Source organism: Stegostoma tigrinum, chromosome 47, assembly GCF_030684315.1.
Source record: "Stegostoma tigrinum isolate sSteTig4 chromosome 47, sSteTig4.hap1, whole genome shotgun sequence".
NCBI classification, from domain to species: Eukaryota; Metazoa; Chordata; class Chondrichthyes; order Orectolobiformes; family Stegostomatidae; genus Stegostoma; species Stegostoma tigrinum.
In genome coordinates this window covers 2631961-2653090 of record NC_081400.1, presented here as the reverse complement: position 1 = coordinate 2653090, position 21130 = coordinate 2631961, and the positions used below count along the sequence as shown (strand labels likewise).

The 21130-nt window shown below is 42.5% G+C and overlaps 1 protein-coding gene across 5 annotated transcripts in view; it reads right to left on the bottom strand.

Moving 5' to 3' along the window:
- Positions 1 to 21130, bottom strand: part of LOC125449763 (regulation of nuclear pre-mRNA domain-containing protein 2-like) — a 71394-nt gene that overhangs the window by 33411 nt on the left and 16853 nt on the right. For all 5 annotated transcript variants that reach the window (XM_048525646.2, XM_048525649.2, XM_048525647.2 and 2 more), the window contains exon 2: positions 296 to 425. In XM_048525646.2, the coding sequence (XP_048381603.2) occupies positions 296 to 425 (130 nt within the window). The remainder of the gene's footprint in view (positions 1 to 295; positions 426 to 21130) is intronic.

Sequence of the window (21130 nt, the reverse complement as noted above, 5' to 3'; positions counted from 1 at the left end):
GCTGTTCACACAAAAAACAAGGAGGAACGGAGTACACAGCACACTCAATCAAGCAAAATGAGTGATAGATGGCACAGGAGCTGGTTGTTCTGCTGAGTCCATGTTGGTACTCAGACGAGTAGCATAATTACTCTTGCTCCCCTGCTCAATCCATGGAGCACTGCAGACCTGGTTTTCTTCAAGTGCCAGTCCAATATTCTTTTGGAATCCACTTCCACACCCTCATGGGCAGACACTTCTAGGTCAATAATGTTGATATTAAAAGTTACCCTTTGGAAAGAGTTGCGTGACCTACCTCACCAAAGTGCCGGCTTCAATCAGAACCTCTGAAAACGCATCTCGAAAAATAATTGCGTTCTTCCTTTTGCAGTTTTGAATAACATCATTGGCAACATAGAAAAGATTCAGTCGATGAGGAATTGAGGCTAAAGAGAAAACAGAAAGCCTAGTTAATTTGTGAAAATACCCTGTTAAGTTGAGCAGCAGACAACAGGATCCTAAATTACCAAAACCAAAAGCTCTTACATTGAAGAAAATCAGCAGCAGTGCAAAACACAAATGGCCGATGGCACAGGTAATAAAGATCTGGAGTTTTCAGAACCCTGGATTAGATGTACAAAATTTATTATGTTTAGATCTAAAGCAAGTTTTGCTATTGTTTTCAAACTAACAGTTTACAGAGCCATATAAAAACTCTGGCAGAATTTGACTAGGTAACTGGTTTACGATGCCAAGTGACATCAACAGCATGGGTTCAATTCACACTGACTGAGGTTACCATAAGACCATATGATGTAGGAATGGGAGTAGGCTGATTAGCCTCTCGAGCCTGCTCCACCATTCAATCGGATCACAGCTGATCTGGTACTCGTTCCGTCCACTTTGCTGAATTCTCCCCAGAAACACCGATTCCCAACTGAACAAGAATCATCTATCTCAGCCTTAAATTTACAGAAGGACGCTGCCACCATAGCTCTATGGCAAGGAGTTCCAAACACACAACTCGGAGAAGAAATTCCTCTCATCTCAGTCTTAAATTGGCACACCTGTACTGAGACAATGCCCTCTGGTCCTAGATTGTTCCATCAGGGGAAATATCTCAGCATTTACTCTGTCAAGCCCCTTAAGAATCTCATGTTTCAATGAGATCATCTCTCATTTTCCAAACTCAAGTGAACAGAGTCCCAACCTGTTTAGCTTTTGTCCGTAAAATAATCCCTCCTTACCAAGGAACATTAGTGAACCTGCTCTGATGTTCTTCCAGATGTGTTCTCCTCAGCACCTTGTACAGTTGCAGTCAGGCTTCCCCACTCATACTCCAACACCACTCCTTTAAATGAAGGTCCTGGCTTCTCTGCCTCCCGCTTCACCCTCAGGTTAAATTCAACACCAGTCACTACTCTCTAATTAGAGACTGGAACTATGGTGACTTTACTTCATTACCCTGACATACTTGTTTCACACCTTATTCCTACTGCTCCCAATAATAACTGATTACAGTTTATCTTTGCACATGATTCTAACTTGAGCCTCCCGTGGAAATGGCTTACTAAAAAAGAGCAATCCCACGGCAATAACTGCAGTCAATATGGTGACTATGCAAGCTGCTCAGCTGTTCTTATTGCATTCCTTGCAAGTGGTCCTCAGGTAGTTATTTATTCCCTTAAATTTCCAAGTGTTGCCAAATTCCTATTTTTGTTTTGGGTTCACATGATTATGGATTGCATCACGAAGCTTTTCACCTAATGCTTCAAAAACCCAGAACACATTCCAAAGAGCCATGCAGCACACAGGCTGGCGTATGCTGTTGTAAAGAAGTGTCCAATAAAGCCCACTCCCTTTCTTTCCTCATAGCTCTGAGAATGTTTTCTCTTCAAGTTGCCACCCAATTTCCTCTGAAATGCTATTGCTGAACCTACTTCCAACGTCCTTTCAGTGTATCCCCAGTTATGACAACATTAAAATACACCACTGACTTTAGGCATGATCACTCTTCATAGATCACTGCTTATTTTAAACACTGCAAAAAAGGTGCCCTGATCACCAATATCTAGAAGAAGAAAAAGGAATATTGCATCAAAATGAAGGTTTGGAACCCTGCGTAAAACAAGAACAAAACATAAAGGCTGCTTTTCTAGATTAAAAAAATTAGATAGTCTGCACCATGTGAAAGGGGCACAAAGTCACTTGTGACAGCTCTGCCATAATGAGCACACTTAGAGGCAAGAACTTACAGGTACCTGTTTTGACAGCAGCTTTGAACTCAAAATCTACCAGCTTCAAGACATGGAACAGTCGCTCAAATTACAGTGTGAACTGGAAGGCACGGTGACTCAGTGTTTAGCACTGCTGCCTCACAGTGCCAGGGACACAGGTTCAATTCCAGCTCAGGTGACTGTGTGTAGAGTTTGCATATTCGCCCCATGTCTGTGTGGGCTCCTGTAGGGTGCTCTGGTTTCCTCCCGCACAGTCCAAAGATGTGCAGTTTAGGGTGGATGGGCCACGCTAACTGTAGGAGTAGTGATCACTGTAACTCAAGCTAAAAGGGTCTAGGCCCGAAACGTCAGCTTTTGTGCTCCTGAGATGCTGCTGGGCCTGCTGTGTTCATCCAGCCTCACATTTTATTAACTTGGAATCTCCAGCATCTGCAGTTGCCATTATCTCTAGTTATAATTAGCTCTTTGATGCTGGCTGAATGGTTGTGAGTTATTACTAATATATAATTATTGCTATTATTGTTTCCCCAAATGATTTTAAATGGTTTTACAGCCCTTTAAGCTGCTGTTTAGCATACAATAAGCAGCTTCTTGCCTGGGTAGTTGAGATGTGAAGAAGAAAAGTGGGCTAAAAGGGACACAGAAAAAAAGAGTTTTATTTTAAAACGTCAACATTTAAAAATCTAAAATGGAGACCTGGAGGTCACAGGAGAGTTTGGGGCATGTGGGGATTGCTATTTCTAACACCATTATGCAAATCACAACCTCAAAATTCTGTGATCCAACAGTAAATGCAAGAAGAGTGAAAAATATATTAACACGCAACAACTTTTTCCACAGGACAGGGGTGGGTGGGACATAATACGGAGTTATGGCAGAATTCAGGAAAGTTGATTGATTAATGTTACGTGTACTGACGTGCAGTGAAAAGCTGTTTACGAGCAGTATAGGCAGATCATAGGTTGTAAGCAAACTTAAAGGGATGCAAGTTACATTACACAGGGTGAGTACTAGGCGAGATCAACGTTAGCAAGAGAGAGCCCATTCATCAGTCTAATAATGGCCAGGAAGAAGCTGTTCCTGATCCTGCTGGACATGTGCACTCGGGCTTCTGGATCTTCTGCCTGAAGCTTACAAGATCATTACCGAGGCACAATGGTCCTTTGATAATGTGGCCGCCTTTCCGCAACACCAAGCAGCGTAAATGGAGTCCATTGACGAGAGGTTGGCTTCTCTGATGGTCTGGGCCATGCATGTAACCTTCTGTAGTTTCTTACGGTCCTGGGCAGAGCAGGTGCCATACCAAGCCATTGCACACCCTACAGTATATTTTCAGGGGCGCATCTACAGTTGTTGGTGAGGATCCTTATGGACATGCCAAATTTCCTGAGCTTCCTGAGGAAGAAGAGGCGTTGCTGTGCCTTCTTGATCATCGTGACTCTGGGGAAAGTCCAAGACAGGTGGTCAGCTATCGTCACTCCAAGGAACCCAATGCTGTCCTCCCTCTCGACTCAGCTCTGTTAATATAGATGGGAGGAGCGTTCTCCTCCTTTCTTTCTGAAAGTAAAACCAGACCAGTGCAGGCTCAGAGTTTCCCAGGGTGAAACACAGTATACACTGCCAAAACGATTTTCACACTACCCCAACACCCACCACCTCACGCAAGGGATGGCCTAAATTTCTAAACCTGCGCCTGCTATTGTAAATTGTGCCTATTTTTCTGCGTTTTTGATTGTAGATTGAAATGGAAAAATTTTAAAAACAAGGGTTGTTGAAGGATTACTGCATGTTTTAAAAGCACCTTAACCTGATGCTGATTGTAAGTGCCATTTACATAGCTGTTGCCCAAGCAGTAACTGAAGTGTAGTTTGCAGATGAACAGGAACCAAAGGGTATATACAAAGAGAGATTCAGCTGCAAATGAGTAGCTGATGCGTTTCTCGACTAGTGAACACTTATCAATGACAAAGGTCTTCTGTTTACCAGCAACTGAGTGTTTAATTCCTGGGTAGCTGAACAACTTGGGGCTGTGAGCAGCCTTCAGATCTTCACTAGCTCAGGAGCGCTCTGTTCTCTGCATCAAAACCGACTTCAAGCCTGAAGATAACCAGATGATTCTTCCTTCCGCAGTTGCTGTGAGCTGTGGCTTCTAAGTAACGAAAGGTCTCTGACTTGTAAGTGTGAACCAGTCACCCTGTGCCTGCTGCAAACCAGTTAAAGCATCTGGAGAAGGAAAACTGAGAAGCAGTGTTCTATTCTATAGAAGAATCATCTCAGCGACCACTGAACTGCTATCCCAGTTTTCCGTCTGTCCAAAGCATCCATATTTTTCCCCGTCTGTCGGCATGTATATATAGACAGTTTATAAAAGGGGTTACAGTTTTAACCAGTAGAGTTATATGCCAATGGTTCATCATTGTTACCTGGAGCTACAGTCTATTTATTTGCAATAAATAGGAATTATTGTTAAATACAGAAAACTGGCTCATGCTGTCAACCTGGATCAAAAGGGCAAAGTTGGAGAAATTTTGTTTCTTAAAAAATTTAAACTTTTGTGACAACACCAGGAATAGTGGGGCTGAGATGTAACGATTTTATCTATTGCGTTATATGTTTAAGTCAAAATGCAGCTTTAAAAAAAATGGAGATGAAGAACAAGTTGTAATCCCTTAACTGATTAATTTCAAAACATCAGAGAGAGCAAGAACTGCAGATGCTGGAGTCACAGACAACACATTATAGAGCTGGAGGAACACTGCAGGTCGGTTATTACAAAACTGGATTTGCCCATCAGAAATTCAGAACAAAACAAACTGCAAATCATTTTTGCTCACTTCAAATTGTAATCTGTTTCTAAAATTAAAGCCACATTGTTTGGGTGGTACACACTAATTGCAGAAACCAGTGCAAAGGAGTTGCCTGTGGTAAGATTTGTAGCATCCTGAAACATGTCATGTAGAAATACACCAGATGCAGATTTACACACAAGAGTTTACAAGGTGAAAAACTCAAATTTAGCAAAGACATTTGTGGAAGTGGTATCTGGAAACTAAAGTCCTGTACTGAATCCATGACAGAGCAGGAACTCATTAAGCCATTAATGTGCACTTAACAGCAGGATATAGGTCAGTACAAGTAAAGTTCTAGAAAGTAGCTGGTGAACAGTGATTTATGGTATTGCTTGAAGACTTAGAAGGGGATTTAAAAACTTGTTCGATAGTTCAATAAATAATTGATTTATTTAGTGTCATATTAAGCCAATGACCCAAATATTCCCAGACTGCTTGTTGTTTCGACATTACACCATACTCAAATTTTTCCAATGTAAACCAAATAAGCACCATCTTGGATCAAGGCCCATTCAGATGTGATATTACACTTCACCACGAGTTCCTGATTTATATCACATTATCTTGGGCAGCTGCGAATCAGCTCTTACAAGGAACGAATGACAGCAAAGTAATGTTATTAGACTTTGATCTTAATGGAGGCCTTTTGTTTACATGGAAGTCTTGCCTCCTTCAGCATTTACCTTGCTTTCTCTTGTCAGGCAGAAGGAAGCACATAATTCCAGTAGATAGGAACCTACAGTCATGAACAGGAGTTCAAAGAAATACGGATGCAAAGTGGCATGCAAATGGTGATATATATATCACTGACCATGACAGCTCCAGGCAATCATCAGCTGGAAACTATTTAACATCAATGATGGTGAAGCACAGTTGGTGTAATGCTTCATCTCCAACTTCAACCAGTAGTTATACTGTTGGAACAAACAGCACATTGTGCTCTGGTTAAACCTGACTAAGACCCACATAAGTACACTGCTCAGGTGGGGTGCAGGGGAAAAAAGGCTTATTATCACACCTGGGTAGGCCCACATGCAGAAACAAACCCGCAATTTCACCAGGCTGCACCATACATATGAAAACTTAACTATACATAACTAAAGATAGGGCTTTGAAATCAAGCTATGATCCACCAAGCAAGGCAAAACTACTTATGGCAAGTTAGAATACAACTGTAGAATGCTTATTGCCTTCAGTTTATGTTTATGTAAAATGACCTAAGGCAGATGCTACAAGTCTTGAAATACAAACAGAATACTGGACACAGATAATGGGAACTGCGGATGCTGGAGAATCCGAGAGAACCAAGTGTGGAGCTGGATGAACACAGCAGGCCAAGCAGCATCTCAGGAGCACAAAAGCTGACGTTTCGGGCCAAGACCCTCTCTGATGAAGGGTCTTGGCCCGAAACGTCAGCTTGTGTGCTCCTGAGATGCTGCTTGGCCTGCTGTGTTCATCCAGCTCCACACTTTGTTCTCTAGAATACTGGACACACTCTCTCTACAGATAAGGATAAAATTAACATTTCAGATTGCCTTTTGATAGAACTGAATTTGTTTACACATACTGTTTATAAGAAAAACTGCTTTTCACATGCCTGGAAGACACTAGCTCCAACAACACAAGAAGTTTGACACCATTCAGAACAAAGCAGCCCACTTGATTGGCACCACATTCACATCCACTCCCTCCACTACTTACTCGCAGTACTGCAGTGTGTACAATCTTAGAAGATGCAGCTGCAGGAATTCACCCAAGACTCTCAGACAGCACCTTACAAAACCACATCCTCTTCCATCTAGAGGAGCAAGGGCAGCAGGTCAGTGAGAACTCCAACCACTTGTAAGTTCCCTTCAAGCTACTCACCATCCTGACTTGGAAATATATCACTGCTCCTTAACTGCTGCTGGCTCAAAATCCTGGAACTCCCTCCCCAACGGTATTGTAAGCCTACCTACAGTGCATGGACCTCAGCATTTCAAAGAGGTAATTCACCACCACCTTCACAAGAGCAACAAGGGATGGGCAATAAATGCTGGCCAAGCCCCATGAGGGAATTAAAGCAAAGTTAAAAAGTAAGCATAAAGAAAAAAAAAGAACGTCATGGAGTGAATGTCAAGAGATTTTTTTGAGACATGAATTTACCCAGCATTTCCACAGAGTACTGTCTGATCTGCTGCATTTCCAGCACTTCCTAAGAACATAAGAACTAGGAGCAGGAGTAGGCCGTCCAGGCCCTCGAGCCTGCTCCGCCATTCACTAAGATCATGGCTGATCTTTCTGTGGACTCAGATCCACTTACCCTCGCTCTCACCGTATCCTTTAATTCCTTTATTATTCAAAAAGAAAAATACCTTAGCTTTAAAAAAGTTGACTGAAGTAACATCAACTACTTCACTGGGCAAGGAATTCTACAGATTAACAATCCGCTGGGTGAAGAAGTTCCTTCTCAATTCATTCCTAAATCTGCTCCCTCTAATCTTAAGGCCATGCCCTCTTGTCCTAGCTTCACCTGCCAGTGGAAACATCCTCGCTACTTCGATCTTATCTATTCCTTCATAATTTTATATGTTTCTATAAGATTTCCCCCCTCAATCTTCTGAATTCCAATGAATATAATCCCAACCCACTCAGTCTCTCCTCATTAGCCAGCCCCCTCAACTCTGGAATCAACCTAGTGAACCTCCTCTGTACTCCTTCCAGTGCTCAGTACATCCTTTCTCAAGTAAGGAGAGCATGGATCCTTACCTTATGCAGCAGCCTCTTGTCGAAGGCCTCTTGGAAGTCTAGGTACACCACATCCACTGGGTCCCCATTGTCCACCTTGTGCACCATTCTATGTAATGTCTTCACAGAATTCCAAAAGATTTGTCAAGCATGACCTGCCCTTCATGAACCCATGCTGCGTCTGCCCAACGGAGCAATTTCTAAACAGATGCCTTGCTACTTGTTCGCTGACAGACTCGAGCATTTTTCCCCACTACAGAGGTTAAGCCAACCGGTCTATAATTCCCCATCTTTTGTCTGCCTCCCTTGCCTGCCCTGCCATTTGATACAATCACAGCTGATTTCATCTTGGCCTTATCTCCACTTTCCTGCCCACTCTCTATAACCCTTCAACCCATTACTCATTAAAAATCTGCCAATCCCCTGCTTAAATTTATTCAGTGTTCCAGCATCCACCATGCTCAAGGCTAGCGAATTCCACAGACACACAGCCCTTCAGCAGAAAAACTCATCTGTTTTAATTCTGCTACCTCTTATTCTAAATTTAATGACTTCGTGTTTTACAGTGCCCCACGGGGATCATCCACCCCATGTCTAGTTTGTCAACCCTGTTTAGCCACCTGTATACCTCAACTAGATCGCCTCGCATTCTTCTAAACTCTAGCAAGTACAAGCATAATGTGCTCAATCTCTCCTCATAGCACAAACTTTTCACTTCCTGTTAAACAGAATTTCAGTCTCACGTCAGACCACACGCAAATCAATGTTCCAACGATCACATACGTCTTGCAAGTTGTGCGTATTCAGAGATCTGGTTTAGAATTTTTTACACTGCAAATTAAAAGCAATAAACACACCCTTCCTCTAGGACTGCAATATCCAAATCAGGATGAAATAGGTGAAGGATGTGAACAGAATGGGGTTTTCAGTTTAGGTCAGCAAGTTTGTTAGATTGGCAGGGTTACTCTAAACAGCAAAATGGTGACTGGTGCAGGAGGAGACGGCTCCAGGTGATATCAGCCAGCCATAACAGGCTTCAGGAATTATCAAGAGTACATGCAGCCCATGTCACCAGGCTCCCTATGCTGACTGTTCCACCTTTTAGTGTACAAAGGGACAGCCAACACCCTGCAGCTTCTCACACTGATTCAGTCCGGGCAGTGGTACGAGTAAAAGTGGTTGCTGAGTAGGAAGGAAATCCTCACTGACCCAAGGTTCCTCAGAAGCATGTATAATGAGAAGCAGTGGGTATAATCAGTGTGAACACACCAGCAGCACCACATCTGTGATGGGCAGCGGCTGTTGTCACTCCGCCTCAAAGCAGTGGCAGTCAAGATTGACACACTTGTTGGAAATTATAGGCAGCATATGCCCCGGGTCCACGCCTTGGGCGTTAGTGGGTTAAAAGACAGCTTTAGATTACGGGCAATTTGGGAGTGCTCAAGTGCAGAGTAAGATTCCCACCAATACGAGCTGCATTTTGCTTAGGAGTCCGCGATGCTTACACTCAGTCACAAATGCACTGCCACAAGACCTCATTAACCACATCTCTAACAGTTGCCTTCATCTGAAAATGCTACAAACCCCCCTCCAAAGCAATACCTACAGTCCAAACAGCGTCAACTGGACAGTCAGAGGAAAAACCACAAGAACATCTTCCACGTGCCAAAAATAACTTTATTGCATTATTATCACTTTCTCTTAAATCGCTAAAAGATTTTTAAAACTCATTCACTGCTTTGGCTCCTCTACTGGCTATAATCTCCTGGTTTATCTCATGCCCAGACACCACGTAATTGGTTTCGAGAGCTAGCCAGTGTAGTAGGAACTGTGGAGTTAACAACTACAGTCTTTTTCCTAAATCAACCTGTTCAGAGATGTTATTACGCACCTCTGGAGCAGGTGGGAAATGAATCCGGGCCTCCCTGTCCAGGGTAAGGGACACCACTAACCACTGCCCCACACAAGGACCCCCCCGCCCCCCGGTCTTAATTAATTTCATTAGCTTAGCCAGACAGCAAAATTAAGACCAACACCAATAGGGGATCCGGTGGGGGGAACCAGAGGGTCCAATTAATACACCAAACAACCTCAAAATGCGAACGTTAATGTTGTCACTTAATTGTCAGTTTTTACTGAAGTGAGACTTGTATTTTCTCACAACTTGAACTGATGACATACCAGAAGATTTAAACTGTATTCTCCCAAAGCAGGATCGTGTTCAAAGACAGCATTTTGATCCAAGCAGCAACAATTTAGAGGATTTACAGGGGCAAATCAACTTATTGTGATTAATTCACAAGCATTAGAAAGACGCATACCACACAAGGCAAGTTGAAGGACAGTTGTGTTACACTAACATGGCAAATAAATTTATACTGAACATACAGAATGCTAAACAACTACAGTAGGCTGAAACGCAAATGCACATCAGTTCCAGGACAATTATTCCCTGCTTCATCCACCTTAAATAATTTCATGCTTTTGGCCAGGGAAGAAACCATTCACTTTGCTTGAGAATCTGTAAATGCAACAATGGGTCTGCAGTCAGGAAACAATTTATTTTACAATGGCAATAATTGCTTTATGTTCCAAGCATGTTCTCTCCAATTAAACTATCATTTTGTTGACTCAGTGACGACAAATTACTCATTCATATCAGTTCTGCAGGAGACAAGGTTGTGTTAAATACAAAACATGACTTTTGTGTGCACTTGCTGCTCAAACCATATAGGTGTCAAAATGATGTAATCCAAACAAACTAGATTCCCCTTGACATTATAATGAAAAATCCTGAATCAACTTTGTGAAATTCAACCTGGAAACCAGCCACAAATGAAAGGATTAGCAGGCTATTTAGCCCCTGGAAGATGTCAGCCATTCAATAATGTCATGGTTGATCTGACTGCTCCACACTCCTGGGTACCCTCTTGCACAGCAAGAATCCACCCACCTCTGTGTTATAAGTACTGAAAGGCTCTGTTCTCACTGCCTTTCAAGGAAGACAGCTCCAGAGACATGAGATTTTTTCCTGACTTATTTTAAATGGGAGACCCTTTGTTTTTAAGCAGTAAAAGGTTTTCTCTGCTCAGTTTCTCCTCTCCTTCTGCCAAACCACATGGACATGCAGATACAGGTCACCCAGTGGTAATCTCACCCAAGTAACCTGCAGGGCCAGTGCCACCTGGCCGCTTTACCACAAAGTACACTTCTTTTCAGACCAATCCCTGCCCTGCACCAAAACCTAGAGGTACATACGCTCACATTCCCACTGGAAACACAACAGGAGGAATGCAAGCTGAATTTTCTACTCCAAAAGCGCAGATAAACAAAAGCTACATATAACCTGTACCGCTGTTCAAGGTGACACCTATTAACTCAATGTACAGACTGAATTTGTATCTTGCTGTGTATGTTCAATACTGCAGCAGCCTGTGTATTTTCGTCAGGCAGTGATTGCCAAAGCAGAGATGCTCACTTATCAGGCTTTATGTGCAAAACCTCAGTTATCTAAAATACATGTAAAATGGAGGGTTATTAGTCAATCAGCAGACCTTTCATACCATGTTTGCATTGTGACGAATTCTAGTTCTCAGATCCAAAAGCCAGCTTTTTTTTTGACACTGAAAACTGCATCCCAATACTTTGCAAGGATAATATTTTCCACCATAACACATACTTTGATCAGCAAATCAACGGTCAACGAAGAAACTCCAAATCGAACATTTCAATTAGGAGAAAGAGGGGTCTAACTGGCCCCTCAAGCCTGTTCTGCTATTCAATAAAGGTCAAGTTGATTTGTTTGTGCTCCGAATGCCACATTCCCAACTAGGATTCCAGATTAGGTTTGTTAGTCACTGTTTTGTATTGATGACCCATGCAAACAGAAATTAGAAGCAAGAAGAGGCCATTCAGCTCCTTGAGGCTGCTTCACCATGGCTCCCCTGTTAGCGTTTTGAATTTCACATCGCTGTCCACCGCTCGATAATGCAATTCTTCTACCTTTCAAGAAATGATTTATTTCTGTCTCAAGAACCTTCAACAACTGTCTCCACTACCTTTGGAGGCAGAGTGTTCAAATGTTGCACAGCCATTTAACAGAAAGAGTCCTATCTGCCTTAAAAAGGCGATCTTTAATTTTATTTTACTTTTAAAAACCATCCACCTTAGTTCAGGGTTCACCAACAGCAGAAAACATGCTTTTCATGCCTATCTTGTGAAGACTGGTCAGGAACTGATCATTTTCAATTGTCACCCTTCATTCTCCGGAACTCCAGTACAAAGAAGTCCAGTCCGTTCAACTTTTCCTCACAAGATGACCTACTCATTCGAAGCATCAATCTTGTAAACCTTCTGAGCTGCCTTCACTGTTCAATAAAGATGGCCAAGCTCCACACTCATTTCAAGATGACAAGCCCTACAAAGTTAAAGCATTACACCTTTATTGTTCAATTCTGCTCATTATGGACAGCATCCCATTAGCCTCGTTAATTACTTGGTGTACCTGAATAAGCTTTTTGTTATTCACACAGTAGAACACTTAGTGATGCAGTGGGTAAATGGAGTTCAAGGCTTTAAGTTAAGTCAAACTAGATGATGTCAGAACTCAGTCAAGGTGAGCAAAAAAGACGTAAAAATGCTGAGCACAGTCACAAAGATCCTATCAGCTCCTGTAGGACGACACCCTAACGCATTGTCAGGCCATGAGAATGACTCGCCTATATAAAAAAAATAGCAATTTATGGCACAATCTGAATTCTTATTCTAGAAGTAAATTACTGAAAAACACTGCAATCCACACTGAAAACGTTTCGAGTCTAGGTGGCTCTTCATCAGAATTCTGAACAATCATCTCGACTCGAAACATTAGTTTGCTTTGTCTCCCTGACCCATTGTGGTTTCTAGTATTTGTTTTCAGCCCGAATTCTCATTCAACCAGAGGCTATGTTTGGTGAGATCAGTGAACATGGCTGAAGAAAGCTACTTGCTTGGTGCTAAAGATCTGAATTGATGCTCTTGACGAACGAATTTTAGGTCGTGTTTGGAAAACAGTACATTTGCATTTAAAATATTTCACCACTTAATGGTCTACCAAGGGTGTTAAGCAAAAATACATTCTCTTTCATTTGTCAACAGCTTGTCATAAAGAAGTCACTTGCTGTATGGAAACAACACAAATGTTTTGTGCTGAGTAATAATGTGCGATAATTTAATTCAACTTCAACCCTCTCATGTCACAAGTTTGAAGGGGCAGTTAGTAGAGTTGTAGGTTCTGGGCCATTAACTCAATTTACTAGAAGATGCTGCGACTGCTAGGCCACTTAACACCCGACCAGCAGGTTCAGATCCGCAGCATCCGTAGTATCTTGTTTAATTTTAACACAACCGTAGAACAGAACTGGTCTTAAGTTCAATGCCAGATCAGTTGGACCACAGCTGAAATACTGCATGTAGATCTGGTCCAAGCATAGTAGGAAGGATGAGATTGCACTGGAAAGGGTGTAAAGGAGATCCATCAGGATGTTGTCCAGGTCGGGAAGTTTCAGTATGCAGAGTGACTAGGATTCTTGATTGTCAAGGGGATGAAAGGTTACAGGCAGAAAGGGGTTGAGAAACACATCAGCCATGGTTGAATGGTGGTGCAGACTGAAGGGAACGAATAGCCTAATTTCTCCTATGTCTTACAGTATTATGGTTACTTTCTTAGAGCAAAGATAGCTTTGGCAGGGGGGGGGGCAGTATCTTGTTATGGTGCACAAATTTATGAGGGGCATAGATAGGGTAGCTACGAAGAAACCATTCCACATGTTATATTGTGTGTGTGCGTGCGTGCGTGTGGTGGGGGGGGGGTGCAGTGTATGACCAGGGATGCAGGTTTTGACAGGATTAAAAAGGAAGTGGTTTTTCATACATAAGGTGAGACATGTCTGGAACTCACTGCTTAATAATGTGGTAGAGGTGGGAACCATCACAACATACAAGGGGTATTTAGATGACCATCTGAACCATGGGAGGATACAAGGCTAAGGGCTAAATGCAGAAAGGTGAGCCTTTTGTAGAGAATTTATAAGCTCTAAAAGGTATCTGAATGGGTTTATGAACAGCAAGGGTGTGAGGGGGATATGGGCCAATTGCTGGCAAATGGGACAAGATTAATTTAGGGTATCTGCTCGGCGTGGACGAGTTGGGCTGAAGGGCCTGTTTCCATGCTGTACAGCTCTAACACCAAGTGCTAACGAGCAACACTCTCATGATGGGCAAAAGGCCTTTTTAGGTGCTGTAAGAATATGAATCTACCAATTGGAAAGGATTACAAGAGATAGGATTTAAAATCATCTAGCAAGCAACAATTTGATTGGAGATAGTCAGCATGGATTCGTCAAGGGCAGGTCGTGTCTCACAAACCTCAGCTTTTTGAGAAGGTGACCAAGCATGTGGATGAGGGTAGGGCAGTTGACGTGGTGTACACGGACTTCAGTAAAGACTTTGATAAGGTCCCACATGGTAGGCTATTGGAGAAAAATACCGAGGCACGGGATTGAGGGAGATTTAGCAGTTTGGATTAGAAACTGACTTTCTGTAAGAAGGCAACGAGTGGTGGTTGATGGAAAATATTCAGCCTGGAGTCAGGTCACTAGTGGTGTGCCTCAAAGAGCTGTTTTGGGATCACTGCCGTTTGTCATTTTTATAAAATGACTTGGACGCAGGCATTGGTGGATGGGTTAGTAAGTTTGCAGATGACACTAAAGTCAGTGGAGTGGTGGACAGTGTGGAAGAATGTTGCAGGGAGACTTGGATAAACTGCAGAACTGGGCTGAAAGGTGGCAAGTGGAGTTTAATACGGATAAACGTGAGGTGATTCACTTTGGGAGGAATAACAGGAAGGCAGAACACCGGGTCAATGGAAAGATTCTTGGTAGTGTGGATGTGCAGAGGGATCTTGGTGTCCATGTACATTGATCCCTGAAAGTTGCCACCCAGGTTGATAGTGCTATTAAAGGGGCTTACATAGCAGATGGAGTTCAACTTGGATAAATGTGAAATGATGCATTTTGGAAGGTCGAAATTAAATGCTGAATATAGGATTAAAGGCAGGATTCTCGGCAGTGTGGAGGAACAGCGGGATCTTGGTGTTCAAGTGCATAGTTCCCTCAAAGTTGCCGCCCAAGTGGATAAGGTTGTCAAGAAAGCATGTGGTGTTTTGGCTTTCATTAACAGGGGGATCGAGTTTAAAAGAGCTGCGAGGTTATGCTGCAGCTCTACAAAACCCTGGTGAGACCACACTTGGAATATTGAGTCCAGTTCTGGTTGCCCTATTATAGGAAAGATGTGGAGGCTTTGGAGAGGTTGAAAGGAGGTTTACCAGGATGCTGCCTGGACTGGAGGGCTTGTCTTACGAGGAGAGGTTGACTGAGCTTGGACTTTTCACTCTGGAGAGAAGGAGGAAGAGAGGTGACCTGATCGAAGTGTACTAGGTAATGAGAGGCATGGATAGAGTCGATAGCCAGAGACTTTTACCCAGGGCAGGACTGACTGCCACGGGGAGGTCATAGTTTAAGGTGTTAGGAGGAAGGTATAGAGGAGACGTCAGAGGGAGGTTCTTCACCCAGAGAGTTGTGAGCGCATGGAATAGTTTGCCAGTGGTAGTCGTGGAAGCAGAGTCATTAGTGACATTTAAGCGACTGCTGGACATGCAGATGGACAGCAGCGAATTGAGGGGAATGTAGGTTAGGTTATTTTATTTTTGGATTAGGATTATTCCACGGCACAACATCGTGGGCCGAAGGGCCTGTACTGTGCTGTACTTTTCTATGTTCTATGTGTTGGCCAGTTTCTTGTGGGTTCAGTTTTCCTCATTCGCTAAAGGAACATAGAACAATACAGCGCAGAACAGGCCCTTGGCCCTCGATGTTGCGCCGACCTGAGAACTAATCTAAGCCCCTACCCCTACACTATCCCATCATTATCCATATGCTTATCCAAGGACTGTTTAAATGTCCCTAATGTGGCTGAGTTAACTACATTGGCAGGCAGGGCATTCCACACCCTTACCACTCTCTATCAGCCCTCAATTTGTAGCTATGCCCCCTTGTACAAGCTGAAGTCATCATCCTCAGAAAAAGACTCTCACTGTCCACCCTATCTAATCCTCTGATCATCTTATATGTCTCTGTTAAATCCCCTCTTAGCGTCCTCCTCTCCAAAGAGAACAGACCCAAGTCCCTCAGCCTTTCTTAATAGGGCCTGCGCTCCAGACCAGGCAACATCCTGGTAAATTTCGTCTCCACCTTTTCCAATGCTTCCACATCCTTCCTATAATGGGGTGATCAGAACTGCACGCAGTATTCCAAACGAGGCCGCACGAACGTTTTGTACAGTTGCAGCATGACATCACGGCTCTGGAACTCAATTCCTCCTACCAATAAAACCTAACACACCGTAAGCCCCTTTAATAGCACTATCAACCTGGGTGGCAGCTCTGCATACTGTCAATGTCTCGCTGAAACCAGCAATAGCCCTCGATACTATCAACGGCACCTCCAACCTTTGTGTCATCAGCAAACATACTAACCCACCCCTCAACCTCCTCATCCAAGTCATTTATAAAAACTACAAAGAGCAGAGGCCCAAGAACAGAGCCCTGTGGGACACCACTCAGCACTGACCTCCAGGCAGAATACTTACCATCTACAGCCACTCTCTGCCTCCTGTCAGCCAACCAATTCTGAATCCAGACAGCCAAATCACCCTGTATCCCATACCTCCTGACTTTATGAATGAGCCTGCCATGGGGAACCTTATCAAATGCCTTGCTGAAGTCCATGTACACCACATCCACTGCTCGACCCTCGTCAACCTGTCTCGTGACCTCCACAAAGAACTCAATAAGATTTGTAAGGCATGACCTGCCCCTCACAAAGCCATGCTGACTCCCTTTAATCACGCTATGCTTTTCCACATAGTCATAAATCCTATCCCTCAGAATTCTTTCCAAAACCTTGCTGACCACAGATGTAAGACTGACTGGTCTGTAATTTCCAGGGATTTCCCTATTCCCTTTCTTGAAAAGAGGAACAACATTTGCCTCCCTCCAATCTTCCAGTACGACTCCCGTGGAGAGTGAGGAAGCAAAGATCTTCGCCAGTGGCTTAGCAACCTCCTTTCTCGCTTCCTGGAGCAACCTAGGATAAATCTGGTCTGGCCCTGGGGACTTATCATTCTTAATGTTTGCCAAAATTTTCAGCACATCAACTTCCTCAATCTTGATCTGTTCAAGCCTGTTTTTCTGCTCCTCAAAGTTCTCGTTCACAACAAGGTCCCTTTCCTTAGTGAAAACCGAAGCAAAAAACTCATTTAGGGCTTCCCCTACCTGCTCAGACTCCACGCATAAGTTCCCTACGCTATCCCTGATCGGCCCTACCTTCTCCCTGATCATTCTCTTATTCCTCATGTATGAGTAAAATGCCTTCAGGTTCTCCCTAATCCTTCCTGCCAAGCCTTTTTCATGCCCCCTCCTGGCCCTCCTCAGTCCACTTCTGAGCTCCTTCCGAACAAGCCTGTAATCCTCTAAAGCTGTGCGAGACTCTTGCTTCCTCCACCTGACGTACGTTGCCTTTTTCTTTTTAACAAGAAGCACCTCTGTTCCCATCACCCAAGGCTTCTTAATCTTACCCCTTCTTACCTGTCTCAGAGGAACAAATTTATACATCACTCGCAACAACTGCTCCTTAAACAGCCTCCACATGTTTGCTGTGCCCTTTCTGTGGAACAATTGCTCCCAATCTGTACTTGCCAACTCCTGCCTGATAGCATCATAGATTCCTTTACCCCAGCTAAATATCTTCCCCTGGTAACTGCTCCTTTCCCTTTCCATGGCTATGGAAACATAAACATCACTTTGTCACATTTCTTAAAAGTCTTTCATGAAAGAAACACCAGAGCAAAATTCACCTTACTGATCACGATTTTCTTTTAAATAAATTCTTACGATCTCCATTGAGTGTCAATGCACCCAAGTAAAAGTGAAGTGATTATTTTGTTTCACGAGGGAACTTAACATCTAATTTACTCTTATTTCAGACATGATTCTGTCTTCATCCAACATCTACAACTAAATCAAGATTATAAAAAGGGCAAGAAACCAGGCTGATCTTCCCTCTTCTTAGCGCATGGCACCATATAATAGTGATAGATCAAAGTGTGATAATGGTGTGTAATATGTATCACCATTTGGAAATTTGGATTTTTATTTCAGTTGTGAAATATAACATTTTGCACCAAAAGAAAGATTAGGAAGTCAGTTACAGAAGTGATCTAAAGACAAATTCCAAGAAAGCACTGTATTCAGTTCCGTGCCTGGTGGATGGTGTTAACTGATTAAATATTAGGACTGCCGAGTTTACAACATTCCGATAAAATAGACCAGGGGGCCATTAGTTCAGTTTGACTTTGGTTTAGTAGAATTAGGAACTCAGTCGAGAAGAATCAAGTATTCAGTTCTAATGAACAGGTTTAGTTTGTGAAGTCTCCAAGCTGTGAGAAGTTGTATAGAAGTTTTCAAGCTGACACAACTGAAAAGCAGCTTCAGGGCTGGAAAGAGGTCATAAAACTGTTGCAGCAATTCGAAGGGCCAAATGGACCAAGAGAATTAAGTGAGAAATTTAAGATCTGCAATTGGAATAATATTTCTCCAGGATTGACCATCTACAAAAGGACATTGCTGGGAAGCAAGTTCAAACTTGTTTTACTAATTTTAGTTGGATCTTTCTAAACGGTATTATACATAGCTTTGCTTTTTTTCCTTTTGTGTAACAAACTTGTGTTCTTTGTCAAAGAACACCGTCAGCTTTGTGTAAAGCAACTAACCATAACAGTAAATAGCTGCAAAAATGAAAACTTATGGTCAATCAAGCCAGGTTTCATTCTGGGATCTGATTTGTCCAGTAATCCCATCAACTGGAATCATTATACAAGCAAACATATAGAAATATATTAAAATATACTGTGAAAGTGAGCTCTTGTGAAAATACAGTGAAGCTGAAATATTCCTGCTCATAGTGCGGGCTATGTGTCATAGAATGCTATGCAATGAATATTCACATTACTGTTTTACTTTATCTATTTAAGTACTTATCCAAATGTCTCAAACTTCACAATTGCACTTGCATCCACGAGTTCCTCAGGAAGTTCATTCCACACATGATCTGGACCCCACAGAAGCAAAACTGAAACTCATTCGAGTGTGATTCTGTGAGCTCCATAAAATTTCTCCGTTTCCCACTAACACTGGTTCTGTTTACCAAGAAGTGACATCAATAGTTTGAAGTGCCCCATCTACAGAACAAAATTATTTATCTTTGCGACAAGCTCCACAGGGATTTCCAATGTAAGGTTACTCTTGAATCTCGTCATTCACATTCCTCTGCCTGTCTTTCATCACTTTTAATTCCGTCTCTCACCCAACACGTGTCTGCTTCCCAAAATCATGTTTCTGGCCCAGAGCGCTTTTATCCTTTCCCTGGCCCAAAATTATTCAACTCAATTTTTTCCTAGGCCTAAACGTTTATAACGACCAAGCTTAACATCACCAAATAACTATATTCAGATATATCTCCTCCTTTTCCAATACAGATGGTGTTCCACAGAATAGCCTTCTGCACATGCCATTGTTTTAAAAATTAATATTAACTAGATACAAAGTAAAGCCAGCAACCCACAACTCAAAATCAATCTTATTTGGCAACTGTGTTCTGAAGGTAGTGCATGGATGAATGATACCAAAGCAGAAAAGAACTGCGGAGACTGGAAATTAGAAACACAAATTTGCTGGAAAAATTCAGCAGTATCTGTGGAAAGAAAGCAGACTTAATGTTTCTGAAGAAGGGTCACTGAATCCAAAATGTTAACTGTTTTTTCGCCACCGATGCTACCAGACATGCTGTACTTTTCCAACAATTTCTACTTTGATATCAAAATCAAGGTCTTGTAAAACTGTTCGAAAGTCTGAGATAACCATTCTATCCACTAGCAAACAAAGCCATTTAGAGCTGTGGATTATTGATGTACTTGGACAATCACCTTGAAAGGTATGTAGAAATTTTAAAATACAAAATGAAGGGGGCAGGAAATTTGAAGTTGAGGAGTGGGTGCAAGCTTGTGGTTTCCTCTCTCTTTCTGAAACTAGATCCTAGAGCCACGAAAATGATTTCCTTCATAGAACTGCTCTAAGAAAATTTATTTTATAATCTTCAAGGGCATAAAAGGAAGTCCTGCATTTAGACAGCGCTCCTTCACAAGTGAGGGAGTCAGTTGGTTTGTGATGCAGAGTGATGCCAACAGCAATTCACGTACTAAGGCTGAGGTTACCGTGAAGGACTCTCCTTGTCAACCTCTCCCCTCGCCTGAGGCATGGTAACCGTCAGTTTAAACCACCACCAGTCACCTCTCTCTAATGAGCGAACAGCTCCTCGGTCAGGTAGGAATACAGCGACACAAGCTCGGGATGTTTCAAAGTGTTTTGCAGCCAATGAAGTACGTTATGTTTACATACTACAAAAGAGAAATATCACCAATCTGTAGCTCATTCAACAAAAAGCAAACATAAATTTACACAGCACTTTATCACGTTTCAGAACTATTACAAAGTACCTGACATCACTACTCTGAAGTGCAGAGACTACTGCAGTTCAAGTGAGATCTCACAAATAACAGTAAAGAGGGATAAGTTCATTGGTTTTTAGTTTAGAGAGAAATTCCATCCAGGATCAGAGCTAGGAGTAGGCAATTTAGTCCCCAGCCCTGCTCCACTATTTCACACAATAGTGGCTGATCTCAACTAGGCATCAACCCATCAATCATGAACACATCACTCAAAAATCCATCTCCTCAAAGTTATTCAGTGTCCCAGCTTCCACCACAATCAGGAACACCATTTTGAGGGAAGCAATTTCTCTTAACCTGCTTTCCCTTAAGCTTAAAACTATGACCTCTCACTCTAAAATGTGTACAAGGGACAACATCCACTCTACGCTTTATTTTGCCAATTGCCCAAATAGATCTCCTCTCATTCTTCAAAATGAATAATCTCTCCTCAATACACAAACCCATCACCTTTGGAGTCAATCTAGTGAATCTCCACGAGAACTGCATTCCTGATGAGAAGAACTCTGTCCTGCTCAAAATATTGCTACATGATCCACATAAACCAGCACAACACAGCCACCTAATCCAAAGGAGAACTTCCCTGATATTTCAACATCCCCTAAGTACAATATGAGAATCTCAGCCCAGAATGAAGTACACTCAATTCTTGAAGTGAGACTTGTGTCTTCAATCTTT